The sequence below is a fragment of the Heptranchias perlo genome, unplaced genomic scaffold (assembly GCF_035084215.1).
Source record: "Heptranchias perlo isolate sHepPer1 unplaced genomic scaffold, sHepPer1.hap1 HAP1_SCAFFOLD_143, whole genome shotgun sequence".
NCBI lineage: Eukaryota > Metazoa > Chordata > Chondrichthyes > Hexanchiformes > Hexanchidae > Heptranchias > Heptranchias perlo.
This window is the reverse complement of record NW_027138678.1, coordinates 630,985-655,547: the sequence shown is the minus strand read 5'-3', so window position 1 is coordinate 655,547 and position 24,563 is coordinate 630,985. Positions and strand designations below refer to the sequence as shown.

The 24,563-nt window shown below is 43.0% G+C and overlaps 1 protein-coding gene across 3 annotated transcripts; it reads left to right on the top strand.

Annotated features, from left to right (window-relative positions):
* The first annotated feature begins 1,829 nt into the window (after positions 1–1,829).
* On the top strand, positions 1,830–23,126 carry LOC137308893 (uncharacterized). 3 transcript variants are annotated; one of them, XM_067977327.1, is made up of 9 exons: positions 1,830–1,931; positions 3,064–3,099; positions 3,620–3,913; positions 5,031–5,336; positions 6,779–6,880; positions 8,681–8,708; positions 8,891–8,943; positions 12,060–12,097; positions 19,894–23,126. In XM_067977327.1, exons 1-9 carry the CDS (start codon positions 1,901–1,903, stop codon positions 20,026–20,028), a joined length of 1,023 nt encoding a protein of 340 aa, XP_067833428.1. In that variant the 5' UTR covers positions 1,830–1,900; the 3' UTR covers positions 20,029–23,126. The 3 variants fall into 3 exon arrangements, with proteins under 3 accessions (XP_067833428.1, XP_067833431.1, XP_067833429.1); XM_067977330.1 differs by lacking the exon at positions 12,060–12,097 and having other exon boundaries at positions 19,894–19,977; XM_067977328.1 differs by lacking the exon at positions 1,830–1,931 and having other exon boundaries at positions 3,064–3,103.
* The last annotated feature ends 1,437 nt before the right edge of the window (positions 23,127–24,563 follow it).

The following is a 24,563-nucleotide window of genomic DNA, read 5'->3' as shown; positions in this document are numbered from 1 at the left end:
GTTCGGCAAACTGTTAGAATCAACACTGAGAGATAGGATAAACTGTCACTCGGAAAGGCATGGTTTAATCAGGGATAGTCAGCATGGATTTGTTCAGGGAAAGTCATGCCTGACAAATCTGATTAAAGTCTTTGAGGGAGTGACAAGGAGGATTGATGAGGGTAATGCAGTGGATATTGTCTACTTGGATATTAGTCCAAGGTCCCACATGGCAGACTGGTCAGAAACGTAAAAGCCCATGGGATACAAGGAAATGTAACGAATTGGATCCAAAATTCGCTCAGTAGCAGGAAACAAAGGATAAAAGTCAATGGATGTCTTTGCGAATGGAAATCCGTTTCCAGTGGTGTGCCACTGGGCTCAGTGTTGGGTCCCTTGCTGTTTGTGGTAATTATTAATGATTTGGACTTGAATGTAGCGGGCATGATTGGCAAATTTGTAGACGACACAAAAATTGGCCCTGTAGTTGATAGTGAAGAGGATAGTTGGAGACTCCAAGAAGTTATCAAGGGGTTGGTGGAGTGGGCGGATAAGTGGCAAATGGAGCTCAACCCAGAGAAATGTGAGGTAATGTACCTAGGGAGGGCAAATAGTAAAAGGGAATACGCAGTAAACGGGAATATATTGAGAGGAGTAGAGGAAGTGAGAGACCTTGGAGTGCATGTGCACAGGTCCCTGAAAGTGGCAGTACAGGTAGATAAGGTTGTGAAGAAGGCATACGGAATGCTCTCCGTTATTAGCCGAGGGATAGAATACAAAAGCAGGGATGTCATGATGGAACTGTATAAAACGCTGGTAAGGCCACAGCTGGAGTATTGTGTGCAGTTCTGGTCACCACATTACAGCAAGGACGAAATTGCTCTGGAGAGAGTGCAGAGATGATTTACAAGAATGTTGCCAGGGCGTGAAAATTGCAGCTGCAAGGAGAGATTGGATAGGCTGGGGTAGTTTTCCTTGGAGCAGAGGAGGATGAGGGGAGACTTGATTGAGGTGTACAAAATTCTGAGGGGCCCAGATGGAGTAGACAGGAAGTACCTGTTTCCCCTAGCGGAGAGTTCGAGAACTAGAGGACATGGATTTAAACTGATTGGTCGAAGGATTAGAGGGGGCATGAGGAAAAACTTGTTTACCCAGAAGGTGGTGGGTGTATGGAATTCGCTGCCCGAATTGGTGGTAGAGGCAGGGACCCTCAACTCTTTTAAAAGCTACCTGGACCTGCACCCACAGTTCTGTAAGCTGCAGGGCGACGGACCGGGTGTTGGAGTGTGGGATTAGAATGGGCACCTGGTTGTTCTTCGAGCCAGAGCGGACGCGATGGGCCGAATGGCCCCCTTCTTTGCCGTATCTTTTCTATGGTTCCATGGTTCGAATATGTTATTAGAACAGGATGTGGGTCAGGGATACGATTAGCAGAAGCTAGATTTGGGAACAAACTCTCTGGGCCTGTCTATCCGTGCCTGTAACAGTGGTTTGTATTTTAAAATTAGTGTTTTATCTGCTTCCTCATTGAAACATCATGCTTAACATGGAATGAATTTGAGGGAGGCGACGGGAAGATATTTGTTATTGATTAAATGCAAGCAGCACAAAGACACTCTTTAATGTATGACTCGTGCACACATACACACTGGGGTAACATATCAAATTCATGTTCAGAGAGCAGATTTAGTAAATTTATGTGCTGACAAGTGAGGATTGTTTTTTGTCCCTTGGTAACATCTCGTCAAATTTTAACACCATGCATTAATTAATTACGTCAATTAACTTGATATCTGTGTTGGCATCTAAGTTGCTGCAGCAACAGCCGCGTCATATCCGTTATCTCCAAATCAATCACCAAGACAAAAGAATAACTCGCTCTCTCCAGGATCCGGACAGCGTGCGGGAATCTCATTGGAACATGTTTACTTTCTCAGTTGTTCTTGGGATCGGTGAGTATGTGGCTCGGGTCCGGTAACTTTAACTCCCAGCGAGGCGAAGGTCTTTAGCTCAACAGAAAGTTCAGGAAATAGTCTGAATTGAGGAACTAAATGCACAGGGCGTTGGTCGGAGTTATTTCTTTGAATAAAATGAACATATTCGACCAAGTTATTGAAACTATGGACCTGGAATAACACTTTACAGGATACGAACTGAATGGTGTGTTCTGGTATCTTAAATATAAAAAACACACGGGTGTCTATGGTGATTTGACCGCTCTTATGGAACAAATTGAAAAGTGGAAGAAAGTGAACAGGACACGGAATGTACAGCTGCTGACAAAATAATTCAAAGACATGTCTGTCTGTCTGTCTATCTATCTATCTATCTATCTATCTATCTATCTATCTATCTATCTATCTATCTGTATATCCATCTAAACAATCAGAAGATTGGGCTCAATCTACAGAGGGAGGAACAGAGTTAATGTTTCAGGTCGATATGAACATAAGATCATAAATCATCGACCTGAAACGTTCATTCTGTTTCTCTCTCCACAGTGGCTGCCTCACCTGCTGCGTTTTTCCAGCATTTTCTGCTTTTATTTCAGATTTCCAGCATGTGCCCTATTTTGCTTTTATCTGAACTGACTTTCCATCTCTCACATTCTTTATTTATTCATTTATTTCATCTGTTCTTTCTTTCCTTCTTACTTTCTTCCTTTCTTTCTTCCATTCTTTCTTTCTTTACTTTTTTCTCTCTCTATCTATGTACCTCTGTGCTTATATTGATGTTTGCACCAATCCGTTTTCTCACAAGCCTCGTCGAAAATGTAGGTCGTTGAAGACATCCTAACAGGAAGTGACATTTTTAATTATAAACTTTGTTTCCGGATGATACGATTTGCACGCGTACATAGTCATGTCGTTGGGCTTGACATTGCTTCCGAACTGTTAATCAATTTGCATTTTGCACTTTACTTATGCTGAATTACAAAGATACACAAAACATTTGAGAAAGAAAATCTGATGGCAATTTCGGAAGTGGAAAAATCCGGCCTCTGAGAATTGGTGAATTTGGCTGGAGGTCACTCATTTGTTAATATGCAAAATTTATCACTTTCTCCATTTGTTTTTCCTTTAGTTCATCTCCATGCGCTGATTGGACAGAACATAATATGTGAGTATGTGACCTTAAAATCAATAACCAATTAATTGATCTAAACCCGAGTGTGCTATTTTTGTCATACTTGAGTATCCGGTAATTGGGAACGCTGTGGAGCTCTAGAGCGCATTAATCTATTACAGAAATTAATATGCATCTTTACAAATCTGTTTCTTAAATTTCTAATGTTCCCAACTAATATTCATCTATTTTCGTGCGACTGTCACGGCTTTTCCGTATTCATAAAAATTGTATTTAATAACATTGTCCTTTGCTGTCCAAAAACAGGGACTTCCATCATTATTCCTGCACTTTTCTATTATATCCGTAACAGTGAATCAAAATTGCACATTCGTGTCAAATATGTAGAAATATTTGAAAGCAGAGAGCGCGCTCACTTCTGACAATTTTGTCATTGCAGTCCGGGGGCGTTTTCTGGTCAAGCATACAGTGAAGTTGGTTTATTACAATGGTGTGAATGAAGATTCTTTAAAAGGAATCCGTGTATAAATTATTCTAATTGTGTATCACACAGATGATTTACCGAAACCAACCTTGGCTCTGAATCCACCGTACGGAGTGTTTCTGAACGGAGAGACAATAAACTTGACTTGTGGCTGTCAGTGTCCCATCACAATGAACCGTTATTACAGGAATCAGGTTCATATCGCGGACCTGGAATCTCCTGAAGGACAGTGTGAGACCACTGTTGGCATCAGCGTAGTTGATCAGCGCTATGACGGGAATTACACATGTGAATGTACACTCTCGGATAATGGAAACTGGAGATATTCAGAACGGAGCGAACCTGTTCAGATAGTTACTCGAGGTATGTTATCAAAACTCGTTCCACCAATGGGATTACATGATTTGGGATGCTTGCTTAGCAATCAACCGATCAGGCTGACCCGTGGGACACTTAGACTGTATTTATATCGGCCCATGGATGTTAATTTGCAAACCAAACCGCTTTACATGGATTTGAAATTGCCGTTGTAATCAGGGAAGAGGTCACTTCCCACTTTTCATTTACTTGTCGTGTACAGCAATATCACGAATTCCTTCGTGTATTTGAAGGTAATTGTAATCACGCATTGTTAAATATTTTTGTGAAGTGGGAACAGGAGTTGATATGGATATCACTAAATCTCTCATTTCCTGTTCTGCAGAGTCCTGTGATTTTATGGAAATTGGAACTCAATGACAAAGGTCAAAAATTACATTTCCGGGAACCATGTTCTCCTGGAACAATTCTGATTGGATTAGGGAGTTAGGATGAGAATTTCACTGTGTGCTCCTCAAATGGCCACATATCGGTTTTCCAATTAATTTTGTCTTCACCTGAGAGCTGACATCATTGGTATTTTGAGAGCCGGATGAACGAAACCACGCCCTCTAGAGGATACCGCGGGCGCTGTTGAACCTGTGGGTCTTTTGAAGGCTTTTTATATTTAACAATGTAGAGAAGGGAAAATCTGTGGGTTGCAACCGGGCGGAATCGTTACGAAATCTGTGGTGACCTATTGGGTGTGGGAATGCTGAACTCAATGCTCTGAATACAGAGAGTGGGCCGCACTGTACCTTTCAGGGACAAAATAGAGTCTGAAACGTGAATTGATGGCAGGAACCGAATTGAGAAGGACTCGAGTGAGAATGGGAGGGGCAGTTAAAATGTTGAGCCAAAGAATGATTAGTTTTGTGTGGACTAAATGCAGAATTGCAGTAAGCTCTGACCCAATGCTCAATCTTGAATCAAAAATGCACACAGGCTGAACGAACTACCCCACTGAACAGAAAGACCAGGCCCATTCAGATTTACCTTGTTTTCCATCAGCGGTTATTTTGTGAAGATTAACAAAATTCGATGTTTTCTTTAGAAACAAGGCGATAGATTGTTTTGTTTTTTGATGAGATGTCTCAATAATTTTTTCATGATTATGTTACAGATGAACTCTCAGTTCCGTCTATCTTCATGGACCCAGACTCCGGTGCTGTTTCAAACGGAGAAATGCTTGAAATTACCTGCCAAGGTGACATTCGCTCCACAGGGGGGACATTTTATTTATACAAGGATCTCGAACGAACAACTGCACAGTCCCAGAATGTAACTGGTGCTCAGCGGAGTGTGACCTTTACCATCAACACCGAAAGAAAAGGCTCTTCTGGAAAATATCATTGTGAATATGAGACACAAGTTACAGGACGATGGTTGATTTCGCCACCCAGTAAAGATGTAACGATTACTGTGAAAGGTAAGGACAAACAAATATAGAAACGAGGCTTTATGTTCTTGTGTCTCAATGTGTGACTCATTCCCTCATATAATGTTAATAAAGGTCATGGAATTAATTTACAGTTCAACCGATATGTAAACATTTCCCTGTAACGGTTAACTGGGGATCAGTTTTTGATTTAATGTCTTAACGTTTCCATTGGAGCTGCTCGGATTTCAGAAGCTGAACCCTCAGCCTGTTTCCCCTAAATAATGGCACAAAAATCCCGTTGGAAGGGTTATTTCACTCTCTTTCTTTCTACACGTTGGACAGCCAGGTAAAACCAGATTTCATCTTCCATTCCCTCTGAGTACTGGGCAATGGTCTCTCACTGTCTGAAGATAGGAGACATACCAGGGAATGTCAGTCTGCAGGCTTTCAATGCTGCCTCATAGAGTGGACTAAAACTCATCCTTTTATCTCCACCAAGCGAGCGATGCCCAAGATTGACAATGTGTCAAAAGGTGTGTGTATTTACACTGGCGCACCTCCATTTACTGCACGATCTGACGGACGTCGGAGGTTGTCACATATCCCGTGACGCCATCTCCATCCAAACAGCTTTCCATTGTCCTTTCAAGGAGAGTGATCAAAACATGGCGGAGGGATTCAATCATTGTTCTTTACTGAGGAGAAGGACAGTGGTTGAGAGGAAGATATGCATTCCTTCGAGGGTGACGACATCTCGGAGGACTGCAGTCCGCAGAACGGCGCCATGGAGCGATGGAATGCATTGGGGGACACAGTGATGTGTAGCAATGTAGTGGTTATAGGGTTTTCAAGACTGGAGAAACTGGGATTGTTCTGCTTAGAGCAGAGGAGGTTAAATCTCCCCTGAAACTTCTTTGTTCTAAGAGCAACAATCGCAGATTCTCCAATCTCTCCACCTAACTGGAGTCCCTCATTCCTGCCACCATTCTCATAAATCACCTCTACACCTCTCTAAGGCCTTCACATCCTTCCTAAAGTGTGGTGCCCAGAATTGGACACAATACTCCAGCTGAGGCCTAACCAGTGTTTTATTAAGATTTAGCATCACTCCCTTGCTTTTGTACTCCATGCCTCTATTAATAAACCTCAGGACCCCATATTCTTTTCAATAACCTTCTGAACCCTTCCTTGTAAGTGCACCCCCCGGATCGAAATTCTGTGGCGAAATTCTCGCCAGATTCTATTTTCTGCGCTCCGTCCAGAATGCTTAGCGGGTGAAATTGGACTTGCGGAATTGGATTTGCCGACAATTGTAAGATACGCCCGATGGGCCGAATGGCCACCTTCTGCCATTCTTTGATGTTCAATTTTGAATTGAGGGCGGGGCGTATGACGTGCGACTGATGCAACACCCAGTTTCATCTCCTGAGCAGCAAATCAGCAGAAACGAGCATCTGACGCCATTGTTCTGTTTACCCATCACTTTATAGGTGCGGGCAAGCGTTTCTTGCTAAAGGTCGGCCTTGGATGTACAGCTGGGATAATCGTTTTACTGTTCGTGGTGCTGGCGTGCTTCTTGATCTCTAAGACAAGTAAGTGATTGTAAGAAAATATATGGAATTGCATAGGATCGAACATGGTGTCAAAGCTGGAGGACCCTTGAAAACAGCAAACCCTAACCAGAATTTAGATAGGGACCGGTGACGTTCAAACAAAGGCTGAAGAGCTCTGGCAGTCTTAATTGAAAGGCTACATTGTCTGAACTGATCTCAGCAGAATGTTATTATTTGAGATGACACTAGATTGCAGTTCTGCTAAAAGGATTTGGGGTCGGAATGAGACTTTGGTTTTAATGCTACACAGGCGGTTTATATGCACCAATCCATATTACATAAGAACATAATAAATAGGAGCAAGACTAGGCCACACGGCCCCTCGAGGCTGCTCCGCCATTCAATAAGATCAAAGAGATGGATAGATTGTTGGACTCTTGGGGAATCAAGGGATATGGGGATCGGGCGGGAAAATGGAGTTGAGGTCGAAGGTTGGCCGTGATCTGATTGAATTTCAGAGCAGGCTCGAGGGGCCGAATGGCCTACTCCTGATCCTATTTCTTATGTTCTTAAAGAGAAAACATCAAATAGTTGTTAGCGTTTTTTGACATACTGGGAAAGGTTTTGAGCTCCACTCTCCCGCCTGATCCCCATATCGCTTGATTCCCCTAGATTCTAAAAATCTATCCATCTCAGCATTGAATATACTCCACGACTAAGCATCCACAGCCCTCTGGGCAGAGAATTCCACAGATTTACCACCCTCTGAGTGAAGAAATTCCTCCTCATCTCAGTCCTAAATGGCTGACCCCTTAACCTGTGCCCCCTAGTTCTAGAATCGCCAACCAGAGGAAACAACCTCTCAGCATCTACCTTGTTAAGTCCATTCAGAATCTTACATGTTTCAATGAGATCACCTCTCATTCTTCTAAATTCCAGAGAGTATAGGCCCATTCTACTGAAATCTCTCCTCATAGGTCAACCCTCTCATCCCAGGAATTGATCTCGTGAAACTTCATTGCACCCCCTCTAAGGAAAGTATATCCTTCCTTAGATAAGGAGACCAAAACTGTACACAATACTCCAGGTGTGGTACCACAAAGTCCTGTACAATTGCAGAAAGACCGCCTTGTTCTTGTACTCGAACCCCCTTGCAATAAAGGCCAACATGCCATTTGCCTTATTAATTGCTTGCTGTAACTGCATGTTAACTTTCTACGTTTCGTGTACAAGGACACCCAAATTCCTTTGAACACCAACATTTAATAGTTGCTCACCATTTAAAAAAAGTATTCTGTTTTTCTATTTTTCCAGCAAAGTGAATAACCTCACATTTCCCCACATTATATTCCATCTGCCACCTTCTTGCCCATTCACTTAACCTGTTAATATCCCTTTGCAGACTCTTTGTGTCCTGCTCAGAGATTACTTTCCCACCTAGCTTTGTATCGTCATCAAACTTGGATACATTACACTCGGTCCCTTCATCTAAGTCATTAATATAGATTGTAAATAACTGACTCACGGCTGAAACTGAGAAGTGAACAATGCAGTCAGGGTGGAAAGTGATAATTAGAATGGTAGAAATGTCAATAGAACCACCTGGACCGATTGCCCTGTTTCTATGCTGTTATTCTGTTGTCATGGCCACTTTCCTCTCAATCTATATTTCATTACCCCATTGTGGGTTTAGTAGTCACGATTCTCTGAATTTTAGGGACAAAATACGTAAAACTTTTGAATCTACTTTATTCATAAAAGCCACTTAACAGTAGGAATTTTGATTGTTTGGAAAACTTTTCACAGTGTTTTATACTTTTTCCCATTTGTTAATTGCAGGGAAAACAAGAAAACAAAATACTGAAAGGTAATAATATTATGAGAGATGCTTTATTTTGATATTAATAGTTTGATGCAAAATATAAAACAAAACATTAATCAACTCAAGTTAGCTTCGTTTAATCTTTTTTTAGGTCCGTGCGCATGATAATGAAAAATTAAATTGGGGATACATTCGGGATAATATGTCAAGTCTGTTTTATTTTACAGAAATGAAGCCCTTTCGGCTGGAGTCACAATTCAGGAAACCGGTGATAACACATGTAAGTGAAATATTACTGGCAGTGACTTGCTTTAATGACCGCGATGAAAAATATAATATTTCTCTTTGCAAACCGTATCTCAACAGTCATTTTGATGGTTTCAATAATCATTTCTTATAATCGTACTTTAATTATTATTTCATCGGGAGAACTAATACATAATTTAAATCTTTTAAATGATATTCAGCATTATTGAAGGCATTGGAACTGAACAAGCGACCGATGTGATATGCTGATAGGGTGAGATGAAGTAGAGAGGGAGGAGGCATGAACACAGGCATAAACCAGTTGGGCTGAATTGCCTGTTCCTGGGCTGTCAATTCTATGTAATTCTATGTAATACTATGTTTACTGATTGGGTTCACACGTGGAGAGCGACGATGCGGTCCTGGATAGCGATTGGCAGAAGAATCAATCAATCCGGGGAAAGGAGAGGGGGAGAATTTTTTTTGGAAACGAGGAGAAGGAAACTTTCCTTTTTAACAAACGTGTGGTTTGGAGCCAGTTCACTGGAACCCACTGTCCCTTTAAGAAGGCTGGTTCCTATCAGGATGGAACACCAGTATCCCCTTGGGGATTGACACTTCCTGAGAAGTCAAGTTCTCAATCGAGGGTTAATTCTCCACTTCAGAGCTGAACACTTGCAGATTTACTTTCAGTAATCATTATTATTTCACTGACGACCTCCGTTTCAGTCACCGGTTTCCAACTGAAAATTGCAGCTTGCAGTTGTCTCTAGGCCGATGATTTGTGAACATAACTGTTCATTTATCATCCCATTTGTTACAGTTTTGTTTAAGATTACATTCAACTGTTTTCTGAATGCGGTCTAGCATTGAGGACCGAAACGCTGCTTTTATTGGTCAATAATCTGCTGAACCCAGATACTTCCTGAAAATGTCCTCCTCACATCCTGTTAAGTAACGGTCACAGTCCTGCTGTTGAGGGGCCTGTCGCTCGCTGGAGTAGCAGCAGCAAGTTTATGTATCATTGCCTGTTTTGCTTCTCCACCCACGACCACAAACATGTTAAGTAATTAATAATGATGTGGGGGGACATTTTCCTCTTTGCTGCCCCGGTAACAATCATCGCCTAGGCTGAGACAGGAGAAATTATAATGGGGAATCAGAAAATGGCAGATGCGTTAAACAAATATCTTGTGTCTTCACAGTAGAAGGCACTAAAAAGACATCAGAAATAGTGGGGAACCAAGGGGCTAATGAGATTGAGCAACTTAAAGTCATTATTATCAGTAGAGAAAAAGTACTTGAGAAACTAATGGGATGAAAGGCCGATAAATGCCCTGGACCTGATGACCTACATCCGGCGGTTCTAAAAGAGGTGGCTGCAGAGATAGTGACCTCCCGAAATTCCCTAGATTCTAGAACGGTCCCAGCGGATTGGAAGGTAGCAAATGTAACCCCGCTATTCAAGAAAGGAGGGAGAGAGAAAACGGGGAACGACAGGCCAGTTAGCCTGACTTCAGTCATCCGGAAAATGCTGGAATCCATTATTAAGGAATTGGTAACAGGGCACTTAGAAAATCATAATATGATTCGTCAGAATCAACACGGTTTTGTGAAAGGGAAATCGTGTTTGACAAATTTATTAGAGTTTTTTGAGGATGTAACTAGCAGGGTAGATAAAGGGGACCCAGTGGATGTTGTATATTTGGATTTTCAAAGGGCATTCGTTGAGGTGCCACGTAAAAGGTTGTTATGCAAGATAAGGGCTCATGGGATTGGGGGTAATATACAGATAGAGGATTGGTTAACGGACAGAAAACAGAGAGTAGCTTTAAACTTTTCATTCTCAGGTTGGCAGGCTGTAACTAGTGGGGTGCCGCAAGGATCAGTGCTTGGGCCTCAGCTATTTACAATCTATATTAATGACTTAGATGAAGAGACCGAGTGTCATGTATCCAAGTTTGCTGACGATACAAAGCTAGGTGGGAAAGTTAGCTGTGAGGAGGAGACAAAGAGGCTGGAAAAGGATATAGACAGGTTAAGTGAGTGGGCAAGAAGGTGGCAGATGGAGTACAATGTGGGGAAATGTGAGGTAATTCACTTTGGTAGGAAGAATAGAAAAACAGAATGTATTTAAATAGTGAGAAACTATTAAATGTTGGTGTGCAGAGAGACTTGGGTGTCCTCGTACAAAAAACACAAAGAATAGCATGCAGGTACAGCAAGCAATTAGGAAGGCAGATGGCATGTTGGCCTTTATTGCTTGGGGGCTGGAGTACAAGAGTAAGGAAGTCTTGCTACAATTGTACAGGGCTTTGGTGAGACCTCACCTGGAGTACTGTGTACAGTTTTGGTCTCCTTATCTAAGGAGGGATATACTTGCCTTAGAGGCGGTGCAACGAAGGTTCACTAGATTGATTCCTGGGATGAGAGGGTTGTCCTATGAGGAGAGGTTGAGTAGAATGGGCCGATACTCTCTGTAGTTTGGAATAATAAGAGTGGATCTCGTTGAACCATATACGATTCTGAGGGGGGCTTGACAGAGTAGATGCTGAGAGGCTGTTTCCCCCTGGCTGGAGAGTCCAGAACTAGGGGGCACAGTCTCAGCATAAGGAGTCGGCCATTTCAGGCTGAGATGAGGAGGAATTTCTTCGCTCAGAGGTTTGAGAGTCATTGTAATTCTTTACCCCAGAGGGCTGTGTATGCTCAGTCGTTGAGTATATTCAAGGCTGGGATAGATGGATTTTTGGACTCTCAGGGAATCAAGGGATATGGGGATTGGGCGGGAAAGTGGAGTTGAGGTCGAAGAACAGCCATGATCTTATTGAATGGCGGAGCAGGCTCGAGGGGCCGAATGGCCTACCCCTGCTCCTATTTCTTATGTTCTCATTGAGAAAAAATAAAATAGCCGTTAGTGTTTTTTGACATATTGGGAAAGATTTTGAGCTTGCTGCACGGACGTCAACCCAACTTTTTGGGTCAGTCGCCCGTCAATTGATTTCAATGGTATTTAAAATTTTGCGGTTTCAAAAATGTTTGGCCAATCCTCAACGCCAGTTTTACGTCCCATCGGCAAGTTGACAGTTTAGCTCATTGACTTGCTGCAAAAACAGACAGAAATTGAAACAAATAAGCGTTCCTTTTTTTCAGATAGCCAACTGAATTTTTCTTCCCATCCTGACAATCAGGTAAGCAAATTCTCGTCATTAATCTTATGGCTTTGCAAATTCCGATCAGCTGATTCCTGTAGGGAAACTAAAATGTAATGAGAGAGAGAGAGGGGGAAGAACCTAGAAACATAGGAACAGGAGTAGGCCATTCAGCCCCTCGAGCCCGCTCCGCCAATTGATAAGATCGTGGCGGATCTGTGATCTAACTCCATATACCTGTCTTTGGCCCATATCCCTTAATACCTTTGGTTGCCAGAAAGCTATCTATCTCAGATTTAAATTTAGCAATTCAGCAAGCATCACTTGCCATTTGCGGAAGAGAGTTCCAAACTTCTACCACCCTTTGTGTGTAGAAATGATTTCTAATTTCACTCCTGAAAGGTCTGGCTCTAATTTTTAGCCTGTGCCCCCTACTCCTAGAATCCCCAACCAGCGGAAATAGTTTCTCTCTATCCATCCTATCTGTTCCGCTTAATATCTTATAAACTTCGATCAGATCACCTCTTAACCTTTTCAACTCGAGAGAATAGAACCCCAATTTGTGCAATCTCTCCTCGTAACTTAACCTTTGAAGTCCGGGTCGCATTCCAGTAAACTCCCTCCAAGGCCAATATGTCCTTCCAAAGGTGCGGTGCCCAAAACTGATCACAGAACTCCAGGTGCGGTCTAACCAGGGTTTTGTATAGCTGCAGCATAACTTCTGCCCCATTGCACTCTAGTCCTCTAGATATAAAGGCCAACATTCCATTAGCCTTATTGATTATTTTCTGCATCTGTTCATGACATTTCAATGATCTATGTACTTGAACACTTAAGTCCCTTTGGACATCCACTGTTGTTAAATTTAACCATTTAGAAAGTACCCTGTTCTATCCTTTTTTGGTGCAAACTGGATGACCTCACATTTGTCTACATTGAATTCCAGTTGCCACGGTTTTGCCCATTCGCCTAATCTATCAATATCCCTTTGTAATTTTATGTTTTCATCTACACTGATTACAATGCCACCAATCTTTGTGTCATCGGCAAACTTTGATATGAGACTTTCTATGCCTTCATCTAAGTCGTTAATAAATATTGTGAATAATTGAGGCCCCAAGACAGATCCCTGCGGGACTCCACTAGTCACATCCTGCCAATGTACCTACCCATTATCCCTACTCTGTCACCTTTCGATCAGCCAACTTCCTACCCAAGTCCGTACTTTTCCTTCGAATCCATGGGCTTCTATCTTAGCTAACAGTCTCTTATGTGGGACCTTATCAAATGCCTTCTGGAAGTCCATACAAATAACATCCTTTGACATTCCCCTGTCCACTACTTTAGTCACCTCTTCAAAAAATTCAATCAGGTTTGTCAGGCACAACCTACCTTTCACAAATCCATGCTGGCTCTTTCTGATTAACTGAAAATTTTAGAGGTGTTCAGTCACCCTATCCTGAATTATAGACTCCAACATTTTCCCCAGAACAGATGTTACGCCAACTGGTCTATAATTCCCCGGTTTCCCTCCCTCTCCTTTCTTAAAAAGTGGAGTGACATGCGCAATTTTCCAATCTAGAGGGACGTTTCGTGAATCTAGAGAACATTGGAAGATAATAGTTAGGGCATCTGCAATGTGCTCACTTACTTCCTTTAAATCCCTGGGATGGAAACCATCTGGTCCTGGGAATTTGTCACTCTTTAGTGCTATTATTTTCTTCATTATTTTGCTTTACTTATTTTAATTTTATTGAGTCCATGTCCCCGATTCAATATTAGTTTTCTTGGGATTTCCAGCATGCTATCCTCTTTTTCGACTGTAAATTCTGACACAAAGTAATTATTCAACATGTCCGCCATTTCCCCATTGTCAATGGCAATATCCCCACTTTCAGTTTTTAAGGGGCCAACACTGCTCCTGACAACCCTCTTTTTGCTAATATGACTATAAAAGTTCTTCGTATTGGTTTTGATATCCCTTGCAAGTTTCTTTTCAAACTCTCTTTTTGTAGCTCTTACTATCTGTTTTGTGACCCTTTGTTGATCTTTGTATCTTTCCCATTCACCAGGATCTGTGCCATTTTTTGCCTTTTTGTAAATCCATTCCTTATGTCTTATTCTGTCACTTACCTCTTTAGTTGTCCATGGCTGTTTTTTTTTGGCAAGTCGAGTTCTTGCCCCTCAGGGGTATAAACCGGTTCTGTATCACGTTAAATGTTTCTTTAAACATTTCCCACTGATCATCAGTCGTTTTACCCATTAACAGATTTGCCCAGTTTACTGTGGACAGTCTCTGTCTCATCCCATTGAAGTCGGCCTTACCCTAGTCTAGAATCTTAGCAGCTGATTCACTTTTTTCCCTTTCAAACATTACATTGAGCTCGATCATGTTATGATCACTATTGGATAGATGTTCACGCAAAGTTAAACTGTTAACTAAATCTGGTTCATTGGTAGGGTTGTAAATAGCGAGGAGGATAGCCTCAGTCTGCAGGACGATATAGATGGGTTGGTCAGATGGGCGGAACAGTGGCAAATGGAATTTAACCCGGAAAAGTGCGAGGTGATGCACTTTGGAGGGACTAACAAGGCAAGGGAATACACAATGAATGGAAGGACCCTAGGCAAGACAGAAGGTCAGAGGGATCTTGGTGTGCAAGTTCACAGATCCCTGAAGGCGGCGGAACAGGTAGATAAGGTGGTAAAGAAGGCATATGGGATACTTGCCTTTATTAGCCGAGGCATAGAATATAAGAGCAAGGAGGTTATGATGGAGCTGTATAAAACACTGGTTAGGCCACAGCTGGAGTACTGTGTGCAGTTCTGGTCGCCACACTACAGGAAGGATGTGATCGCTTTGGAGAGGGTGCAGAGGAGATTCACCAGGATGTTACCAGGGCTGGAGCGCTTCAGCTATGAAGAGAGACTGGGAAGATTGGGTTTGTTTTCCTTGGAGCAGAGGAGGCTGAGGGGGGACATGATTGAGGTGTACAAAATTATGAGGGGCACAGATAGGATGGATACTAAGGAGCTTTTTCCCTTCGTTGAGGGTACTATAACAAGGGGACATAGATTCAAGGTAAAAGGCGGGAGGTTTAGAGGGGATTTGAGAAAGAACTTTTTCACCCAGAGGGTGGTTGGAGTCTGGAACTCACTGCCTGAAAGGGTTGTGGAGGCAGGAACCCTCACAACATTCAAGAAGCATTTGGATGAGCACTTGAAATGCCATAGCATACAAGGCTACGGACCAAATGCTGGAATATGGGATTAGAGTAGACAGGGCTGATGGCCGGCGCGGACACGATGGGCCGAAGGGCCTCTATCCGTGCTGTATAACTCTATGACTCTATGACTCTATTACTCATTACTAAAACTAGTATGGCTTGCCCCTTTTTTGCCTCTAGGACATACTGCTGTAGAAAACTATACCGGACACACTCAAGAAATTCACTATCTTCCTGGCATTGGCTAGTCTGCTTTTCCCAATCTATGTGAAGGTTAAAGTCCCCCTTTGAGAACACTATGCCTTTGTTACACGCTTGTCTAATCTCTGCACTTATAGAATCTAGCACTTCAGATCTGCTGCCAGGGCTCCTATACACAAGTCCCACTATAGTCTTAGATCCTTTCATATTTCTCAATTCAACCCATAAGGTCTCTGTTGGCTGCTTACCTCTCGTTATATCCTCCTTTATCATTGAAGTGATTTCATCTCTAATCACTAAGGCTACTCCTCTCCCTCTTCCATTTTCCCTGTCTCTCCTGTAGACCTTATAACCTGGTATATTTAGTTCCCAATCCTGACCATCTGCAGCCATGTCTCAGTAATAGCTATCATGTCATACACTCTAATTTGACTTTGTGCCTGTAGTTCATTTAATGTATTCCTTATACTCCGTGCATTTGTACATAGAACTCTTAGTTGGGCCACACACCCTAGCCTGTCCTTCAGCTTTGATGCTGGGTTAATCACCTTACGCCTTCTAGTTTTCACTTCATCTGTAGTGCCTAAAGTACACTTTCTTTCTGCTGCTCTACGCTTTTCCCTTTCACTTGTTTTTGAATAACTAGTTGTTCTATTTGTATTGTAAATTTCCCCTGGGTCCTCCCCTCTCTTGCTGCTCTCAACTTTACTCCCTTCTGACTCCCCGCTCAGGTTCCCATCCCCCTGCCACTCTAGTTTAAACCCTCCCCAACAGCAGTAGCAAACCCCCCTGCGAGGATATTAGTCCTGGATCTGTTGAGGTGCAACCCGTCTGGCTTGTACAGGTCCCACCTTCCCCAAAATCGGTCCCAATTTCTCAGGAATCTAAATCCCTCCCTCCTGCACCAACCCTCCAGCCACGCATTCATCTGGTCTGTTCTCCTATTCCTGTACTCACTAGCTCGTGGCACTGGGAGTAATCCTGAGATTACTACCCTTGAGGCCCTGCTTTTTAACTTATTTCTTAACTCCTTATATTCTGCTTGCAGGACCTCATCCCTATTTTTACCTATGTCGTTGGTACCGATATGTACCACGACCTCTGGCTGTTCACCCTCCCCCTTCAGAATGTCCAGCAGCCGCTCAGTGACATCCATGACCCTGGCGCCAGGGAGGCAACATGCAATTCTGGAACCAAGTTTTCGGCCGCAGAAACGCCTGTCCGCTCCCTTAACTATAGTCTCTCCCGACCTTTCTCCTCCCCTCCCGCCCCTGTACAGCTGAGCCATCCATGGTGCTCTGGATTGGCTCCAGCTGCACTCCACAGAGGAACCCTCTCCCCCACCATTACCCAGAACTGAATACTGGTTGGAGAGTGAGATGCCCTCAGGGGACTCCTGCACTACCTGCCTGGTCCTCCTTGTCTGTCTGGCGGTCACCCAGTCCCTCTCTGCCTGCACTCTCTTAATCCAAGCAATAAACAAATTAAGCCATAAACACGGTTATTTTTGGTTTTGTTACTCTAATTAAGTCATTTAAGTTTTTAGTTTTACGCTTCAATTTTACCCAATTCCCTAACTCAGAAAAAAACTGTCGTACTCGCCAGCCAATCACCTACCTGCTGTCCTGTGATGTCACTCCTTGGGCCTTCAGTCGTGGTCCCAGTCCAGCGCTCTCTCCCAGGTTCGCTCCGGCCTGTAGCTCCGCCCCGAGCGAAGGGAGGCCTTCGACCTTTCGTAGTGCTCCAACAGAGAAATAGAGATTTTGAGAGAAAGAGGGACATAGTCAAAGGCAGAGAGAGACAGAGAAAGTGAGAGATTCAGCTAGTGAGACAGAAGACAGTGAAACAGAGGGGGAGAGAGAAATGGAGAGAGACAGACAGACAGAGGAGACAGAGTGAGACAGACACAGAGGGAGACAGAGTGAGAGCGGGAGAGAGGTATTGCGAAATAGAGAGACAGATAGACACGGAGGGATAGAGAGTCAGAGAGAGAGAGATGGGAAGGAGAGAGACTGAGGAGAACATAAGAAATAGGAGCAGGAGTAGGACATACAGCCCCTCGAGCCTGCTCTGACATTCAATGAGATCGTGGCTGAACTTTGACCTCAACTCCACTGATCCCCATATCCTTTGATTCCCCTAGAGTCCAAAAATCTATCTATCTCAGCCTTAAGTATATTCAATGACTCAGCATCCACAGCCCTCTGGGGTAGAGAATTCTAAAGACTCACAAGCCTCTGCGTGAAGAAATTCCTCCTCATCTCAGTCTTGAATAGCCAACCCCGTATCCTGCGACTATGGCCCCTAGTTCTAGACTCTCCAGCCAGGGGGAAACAGCCTCTCAGCATTTACTCTGTCAAGCCCCCTCATAACCTTATATGTTTCAATGAGATCACCTCTCATCCTTCTAAACTGCAGAGAGTATAGGCCCATTCTACTCAATCTCTCCTCATAGGACAACCCTCTCATCCCAGGAATCAATCTAGTGAACCTTCGTTGCACCGCCTCTAAGGCAAGTATATCCATCCTTAGATAAGGAGACCAAAACTCTACGCAGTACTCCAGGTGAGGTCTCACCAAAGCCCTGTACAATTGTAGCAAGGCTTCCTTACTCTTGTACACCAACCCCATTGCAATAAAGGCCAACATGCCATTTACTGTTCTAATTGCTTGCTGTACCTGCATACTAACGTTTTGTGTTTCTTGCTCGAGGACACACAAGTCTCTCTGAACACCAACATTTAATAGTTTCTCTCGATTCAAAAAATATCCTGTTTTTCGAATTCTTCCTACCAAAGTGAATAACTTCACATTTCCTCACATTATACTCCATTTGCCACCGTCTTTTCCACACACTTAATCTGTCTATATCCCTTTGCAAGCTCATTGTGTCCTCCTCACAACTTGCTTTGCCACCTAACTTTGCATCATCAGCAAACCTGGATGCATTCCACTCGGTCCCTTCATCGAAATCATTAATATAGATTGTAAATAGCTGAGGCCCAAGCACTGATCCTTGCGGTACCCCACTAGTTACAACCTGCCAAACTGAGAATGACCCGTTTATCCCTACTCTCTGTTTTCTGTCCGTTAACCAATCCTCTATCCATGCTAATATATTGCACCCAACCCCATGAGTCCTTAACATGTGCAACAACCTTTTATGTGGCACCTTATCGAATGCCTTTTGAAAATTCAAATATACAACATCCACTGGTTCCCCTTGATCTACTCTGCTCGTTACATCCTCAAAAATTCTAATAAATTTGTCAAACACGATTTCCCTTTCATAAAACAATGTTGACTCTGCCCAATCATCGTATGATTTTCCAAGTGCCCTGTTACCACTTCCTTAATAATGGATTCCGGCATTTTCCTGATGACCGATGTCAGGCTAACTGGCCTGTAGTTCCCTGTTTTTTCTCTCCCTCCCTTCTTGAATAGCGGGGTCACATTTGCTACCTTCCAATCCACTGGGACTGTTCCATATTCTAGAGAATTTTGGAAGATCATAACCAATGCATCCACTATCTCCAGCCACCAATGTTAGTACCCTAGGATGTAGGCCATGAGGTCCAGGGGATTTGTTTGCCTTTTGTCCCATTAGTTTGTCCAGTACTTTTTCTGTCGTGATATTAATTGTTTTAAGTTCCTCACTCTCATTTATCCCTTGGATCTCTATTATTTTTGGTAGGCTTTTTGTGTCTTCTACTGTGAAGAAAGATACAAAATATGTGTTTAACGCATCTGCCATTTCCTGATTCCCCATTATAATTTCTCCTGTCTCAGCCTCTAACGGACCAACGTTTATTTTCTCTAATCTCTTCTTTTTTACATACTTGTAGAAGCTCTTACAATCTGTTTTTATATTTCTGGTAGTTTACTTTCATATTCTGCTTTCTCACTTTTTATCAAGCTTTTGGTCGTCCTTTCTTGGTTTCTAAAACCCTCCCAATCCTCAGGCTTATTACACTTCTTGGCAACATTATAGGCCTCTTCTTTTCATCTAATACTATCGTTAACTTCTTCAGTTAGCCGCGGATGGATCACTTTTCCCGTGGAGTTTTTATTTCAACCAGGGATCAAGCTGCTCTCCACTAACTCCCACGGGCCGCAGTTACGACACACCACGTGCCCTGCCATCACTTGTCGAACCACAATTTATTTATATACTTCATAGAGTTGTTAACCTCTCGCTATTCTTAGTTTTATTAACTAATTAATTCATCTAGTCAAAGTTATTGTCTCGATTTCGCTCTAATCTCTTGCTCTCTGCCGCTACCGTTTTATTGCCTCCCGCTCTACTCTGGGAGGAGAAAGAGAGATCGAGATAAAGGGACAGAGAGGACGAGACAAATTACACGTATATAATGTGCTTTTGCCATTTATTTCCGTTATTTATCACAGAGAGCTGAAGTACCAGCGAACGACCACCAAGAGCTCACCTATGCTACTTTGAATATGGGAGCTCTGATTCGGAACGAAGCTGCTCTGACCACCACTCCGGACACCAGCTTGTATGCCGACGTTAAAAAGAAATAACAATTCTCAGCAGTGTATGGTTGATATATGTTGTTTACCAAGGCCCGAGGAGACAACTGGGTCCTTGGGCCGAAAGGTGGGAGTGGAGTCGCGATTTTCGTCATTATCGCCTTCAGGTCAAACATTAATTGGGTCCATTCCGGAAATGAAATTCTGACGGAAACGATCGCACCGCCCTTACAAAACCGCTCATTACAAAGGTCAGAGAATGGGACGGGCTCTATTACAGGCTTGGGAATCTTCCCGACCGATTAACATTTCTATGTTGGCCCAGAACATGCTCAATGCCCTGGCGGTAAAGTTCTGGCCTTTTGTTTTGCTCCACGAATTATTATTTTTTTCCCCAAAGGATATAACATTCCAGGCTTATCGCAGTTCCATTAAGCAAAATATTTTCTATCAATCTGCTTTTTTCATAACATGCTTTGTGCGTATTTTTTCATATGTGGCTGCTGTGAATCAGAACCATTTGATTAAAAAAATCTTTAAGGGGAAGTTTGAATGTGTAGGTATCACATTAATACACTTAGGAAAAAATACATTTGTATGAACTAACTAACGTGCTACAGTATCGGAGGGAACGAGAACATAGAAACATAGAAAATAGGAGCAAGAGTAGGCCATTCGGCCCTTCGGGCCTGCTCCGCCATTCAAAATGATCATAGCTGATCGTCTAACTCAGTACCCTGTTCCCGCTTTTTCCCCATATCCCTTGATCCCTTTAGCATTAAGAAATATATCTATCTCCTTCTTGAATACATCTAATGACTTGGCCTCCACTGCCTTCTGTGGTAGAGAATGCCATTGGTTCACCACCCTCTGAGTGAAAAAATTGCTCCTCATCTCGGTTCTAAATGGCAGACCCCGTATCCTGAGACTGTGACTCCTGGTTCTGGACTCCCCAGCCATCGGGAACATCCTCCCTGCATCTAGTCTGTCTAGTCCTGTTAGAATTTTATATGTTTTGATAAGATCACCTCTCATTCTTCTAAACTCTAGTGAATATAGGCCTAGTCGACCCAATCTCTCCTCAAACGTCAGTCCTGCCATCCCAGGAAACAGTCTGGTAAACCTTCGTTGCATTCCCTCCATGGCAAGGACATCCTTCCACAGATAAGGAGACCAAAACTGCACATAATACTCCAGATGTGGTCTCACCAAAGCCCTGTACAACTGCAGTAAGACATCCCTGCTCCTGTACTCAAATCCTCTTGTAATGAAGGCCAACATACCATTCGCCTTCCTAACTGCTTGCCTCATCTGAATGCTCGCTTTCAGCGACTGGTGTACAAGGACACCCAGGTCTCGTTGCACCTCCCCTTTTCCCAATCTATCACCATTCAGATAATAATCTGCCTTTCTGTTTTTTTCAACCAACGTGGACAACCTCACATTTATCCACGTTATACTGCATCTGCCATCTTCTTGCCCACTCACCCAACTTGTGTAAATCACAGTTGAGCCTCTTTGCATCCTCCTCACAGCTCACATTCCACCCCAGCTTTGTGTCGTCTGCAAAGTTTTAAGTATTCGGACCACAGCACAGTCTACTTTCTGGGGCGATCAATTAGTGTCAGCTGTGCCTCGGTTGATAACTCGCTCGTCTCTGAGTCATGAAGGTCGTGGGTTCAAAGTCCCACTCCAGAAACTTGATCAACTAACGCAGGCTGTCGCCCCCAGTGCGGTACTGAGGGAGTGCTGCACTGTCGGAGGTGCCGTCCTTCAGATGAGACTTCATACCGAGGCCCCGTCTGCCCTCTTAGGTGGACGTGAAAGATGCAATGCCATTATTTGGTAAAAGAGCAGGGGAGTTCTCCCCGATATCCTGGCCCATATTTATCCCTTAACCAACATCATGAAAACACAGATGATCTGACTATTGTCACATTGCTGTATGCTGGGCGCAATTTGGCTGCCGCCTTTCTAACAGCTGGAGGTGGATAACAGTGAGACCAGGATATAGAGGACGCTAGATAAATGTGAGACTGAGTACAGTGATACAGAGAGACACCAACATAAAGGCGAGAGGGAGTACACTGAGTGATGCATAGGGAAATTGATGAAGGTGAGCCTGAGTACAGAGATGACACAAATAGAGGGAGCTGGATAAAATTGTGAGTGACACAGAGGGCGATAGATAAAGGTGAGAGTGAGTGATACAGAGGGAGATTGATAAAGGTGAGAGTGAGTGATACAGAGGGAGATTGATAAAGGTGAGAGTGAGTGATACAGAGGGAGATTGATAAAGTTGAGAGTGAGTGATACAGAGGGAGATTGATAAAGGTGAGAGTGAGTGATATAGAGAGCGATAGATAAAGGTGAGAGTGAGTGACACAGAGGGAGATGGATAAAGGTGAGAGTGAGAGATACAGAGGGAGATTGATAAAGGTGAGAGTGAGTGATACAGAGGGAGATTGATAAAGGTGAGAGTGAGTGATACAGAGAGCGATAGATAAAGGTGAGAGTGAGTGATACAGAGGAAGGTAGATAAAGGTGAAACTGCATACACTGAGTGGAGAGGTCGATGGGGGTCAGATGACAAGAGTCGAGCAGAGGACAAAACAGAGTGGGTGACACGGAGAAGAAACTTAGAGCCTATTTCTCTGATTCTCAATTGTTGGAGATTCTCAGCTTTAAGGAAGAAATAATTTAGATTTACAAACCGTGCTTTTCCCACATCTGCAAGACGTCTGCAAACACTTTCAGTCCATGAAATTATTTTTCAAGTTTAATTGTTGTGAAAGCAGCCGCAAATAACAAATGAGATCCATGCCGATATAATTTGTTCTGACGATGTTGGTTGAAACATGGGATGAGGAGTGGGCCATTCTGCCCCTCCTGCATATACCGCCATTCTATTACATCACTGGTGATCAGCACCTCAACTCCATTTACCCGCCTTTGATCAATTTGCCATGATACCCTCACCTAACAAAAACATATCGATCTCATCCTTGACAATTCCAATTGACCAGCATCCGCAGTCTATCAGAGGAGAGAGTTCCAGATTTCTAGAACCCTTTGAGTTAAAAGGTGGTTATTGATTTCGCTCCTGAATGGCCCTAATTTTCCAATTTTGCTCCTTTGTTTTGGATTTGCCCACCAGATGGAGCAGTTCCTCCTTATCTACCCTATCGAATGTTTTATCATTTTAAACACGTCAATTAGATTACGCATCAAGCTTCTGCTTGTATAGTCAGCAAACTTGGATACATTACACTCGGTCCCTTCATCTAAGTCATTAATATAGATTGTAAATAGCTGAGGACCAAGCACTGATCCTTGAGGCACCCCACTAGTTACAGCCTGCAAACCTGAAAATGACCCGTTTATCCTTACACTCTGTTTCCTGTCCGTTAATCAATCTTCTATCCATGTTAATACATTACCCCCAACGCTATGAGACCTTACGTTGTGTAATCACCTTTTATGTGGCACCTTATTGAATGCCTTTTGAAAATCCAAACATACTAATTCTGTATTAATATTATTCGTCACAGTCAGATACAGATAGTTGAATACCGATTGCTGGTCAGGTTATCCTAACTTGTGACTTCTTGCAATAAAAGCAGATGAAATCTTTCTCTTTATTGTTGTTGATGTAAGATTTAAATTCTAAACTCAGAAGATATTCTAATGTGTAACGTTTTAATTTGAATCCCTAACATGGGTGGCCCAATTTTCCATTCTGAATTCAAATTCTGGAAGATTTCAGGAAAAGCTTGGAATATGAAGCAATTCGATCGTCATGTGAAAGAAAGAAGATGTAATCTTTGATTATATTCGGCACTCGATTATCCTTACCTGTGACTTCAATGCAAAGAAAAGTCCGGCAAGTGGTATAAGCGGAAAGCTAGATTATCCATTGAAGTCAATTGAAAGGAAAATTTTGCGGTTGAACGGGCGTTTTACTCCATCACCAAAGTTACAAGTTTCGCCAATAAACGGGAAGATGAAGAGATTGTGTGTAACAAAAAAAGGGGAACTGGAATTCTTTAGCTTTCACCTCATAATTGCTTTAGAGGCGGTTCAGAGAAGGTTCACTCGACTGATTCCTGGGATGAGGGGGTTATCTTATGAGGAAAGGTTGGACAAGTTGGGCCTGTATACACTGGAGTTTAGAAGAATGAGAGGTGATCTTATTGAAATATATAAGATCCTGAGAGGACTAGAAGGGGTAGATGTTGAGGGGATGTTTCCCCTTGTGGGAGGGATTAGAACGAGGGGCCACAGTTTAAAAATAAGGGGTGTCCCATTTAAGCGGAGATGAGGAGATTTTTTCTCTCTCCGAGGGTCGAGAGTCTGTGGAACTCCCTTCCCCAGAGAGCGGTGGAGGCAGGGTCAGTGAATATTTTTAAGGTTGATTTCGATAGATTCCTGATTAACAAGGGAGTCAAAGGTTATAGTAGCTAGACGGGAAAGTAGATTTGAGGTCGTAATCAGATCAGCCATGTTCTTATCAAATGGCAGAGCAGGCGCGAGGGGCCGAGTGGCCTACTCCTACTCTTAGTTTGTATGCTCTGTGGGAGCGACTT

Excerpts from the sequence above, each read along its gene's own strand:
- LOC137308893 (XM_067977327.1), top strand. The coding sequence starts at position 1,901 with ATGTTTACTTTCTCAGTTGTTCTTGGGATCG. Across the intron at positions 5,337-6,778 it reads TGTAACGATTACTGTGAAAG|GTGCGGGCAAGCGTTTCTTG; the intron begins GTAAGGACAAAC and ends ATCACTTTATAG. Across the intron at positions 12,098-19,893 it reads CTTCCCATCCTGACAATCAG|AGAGCTGAAGTACCAGCGAA; the intron begins GTAAGCAAATTC and ends TATTTATCACAG.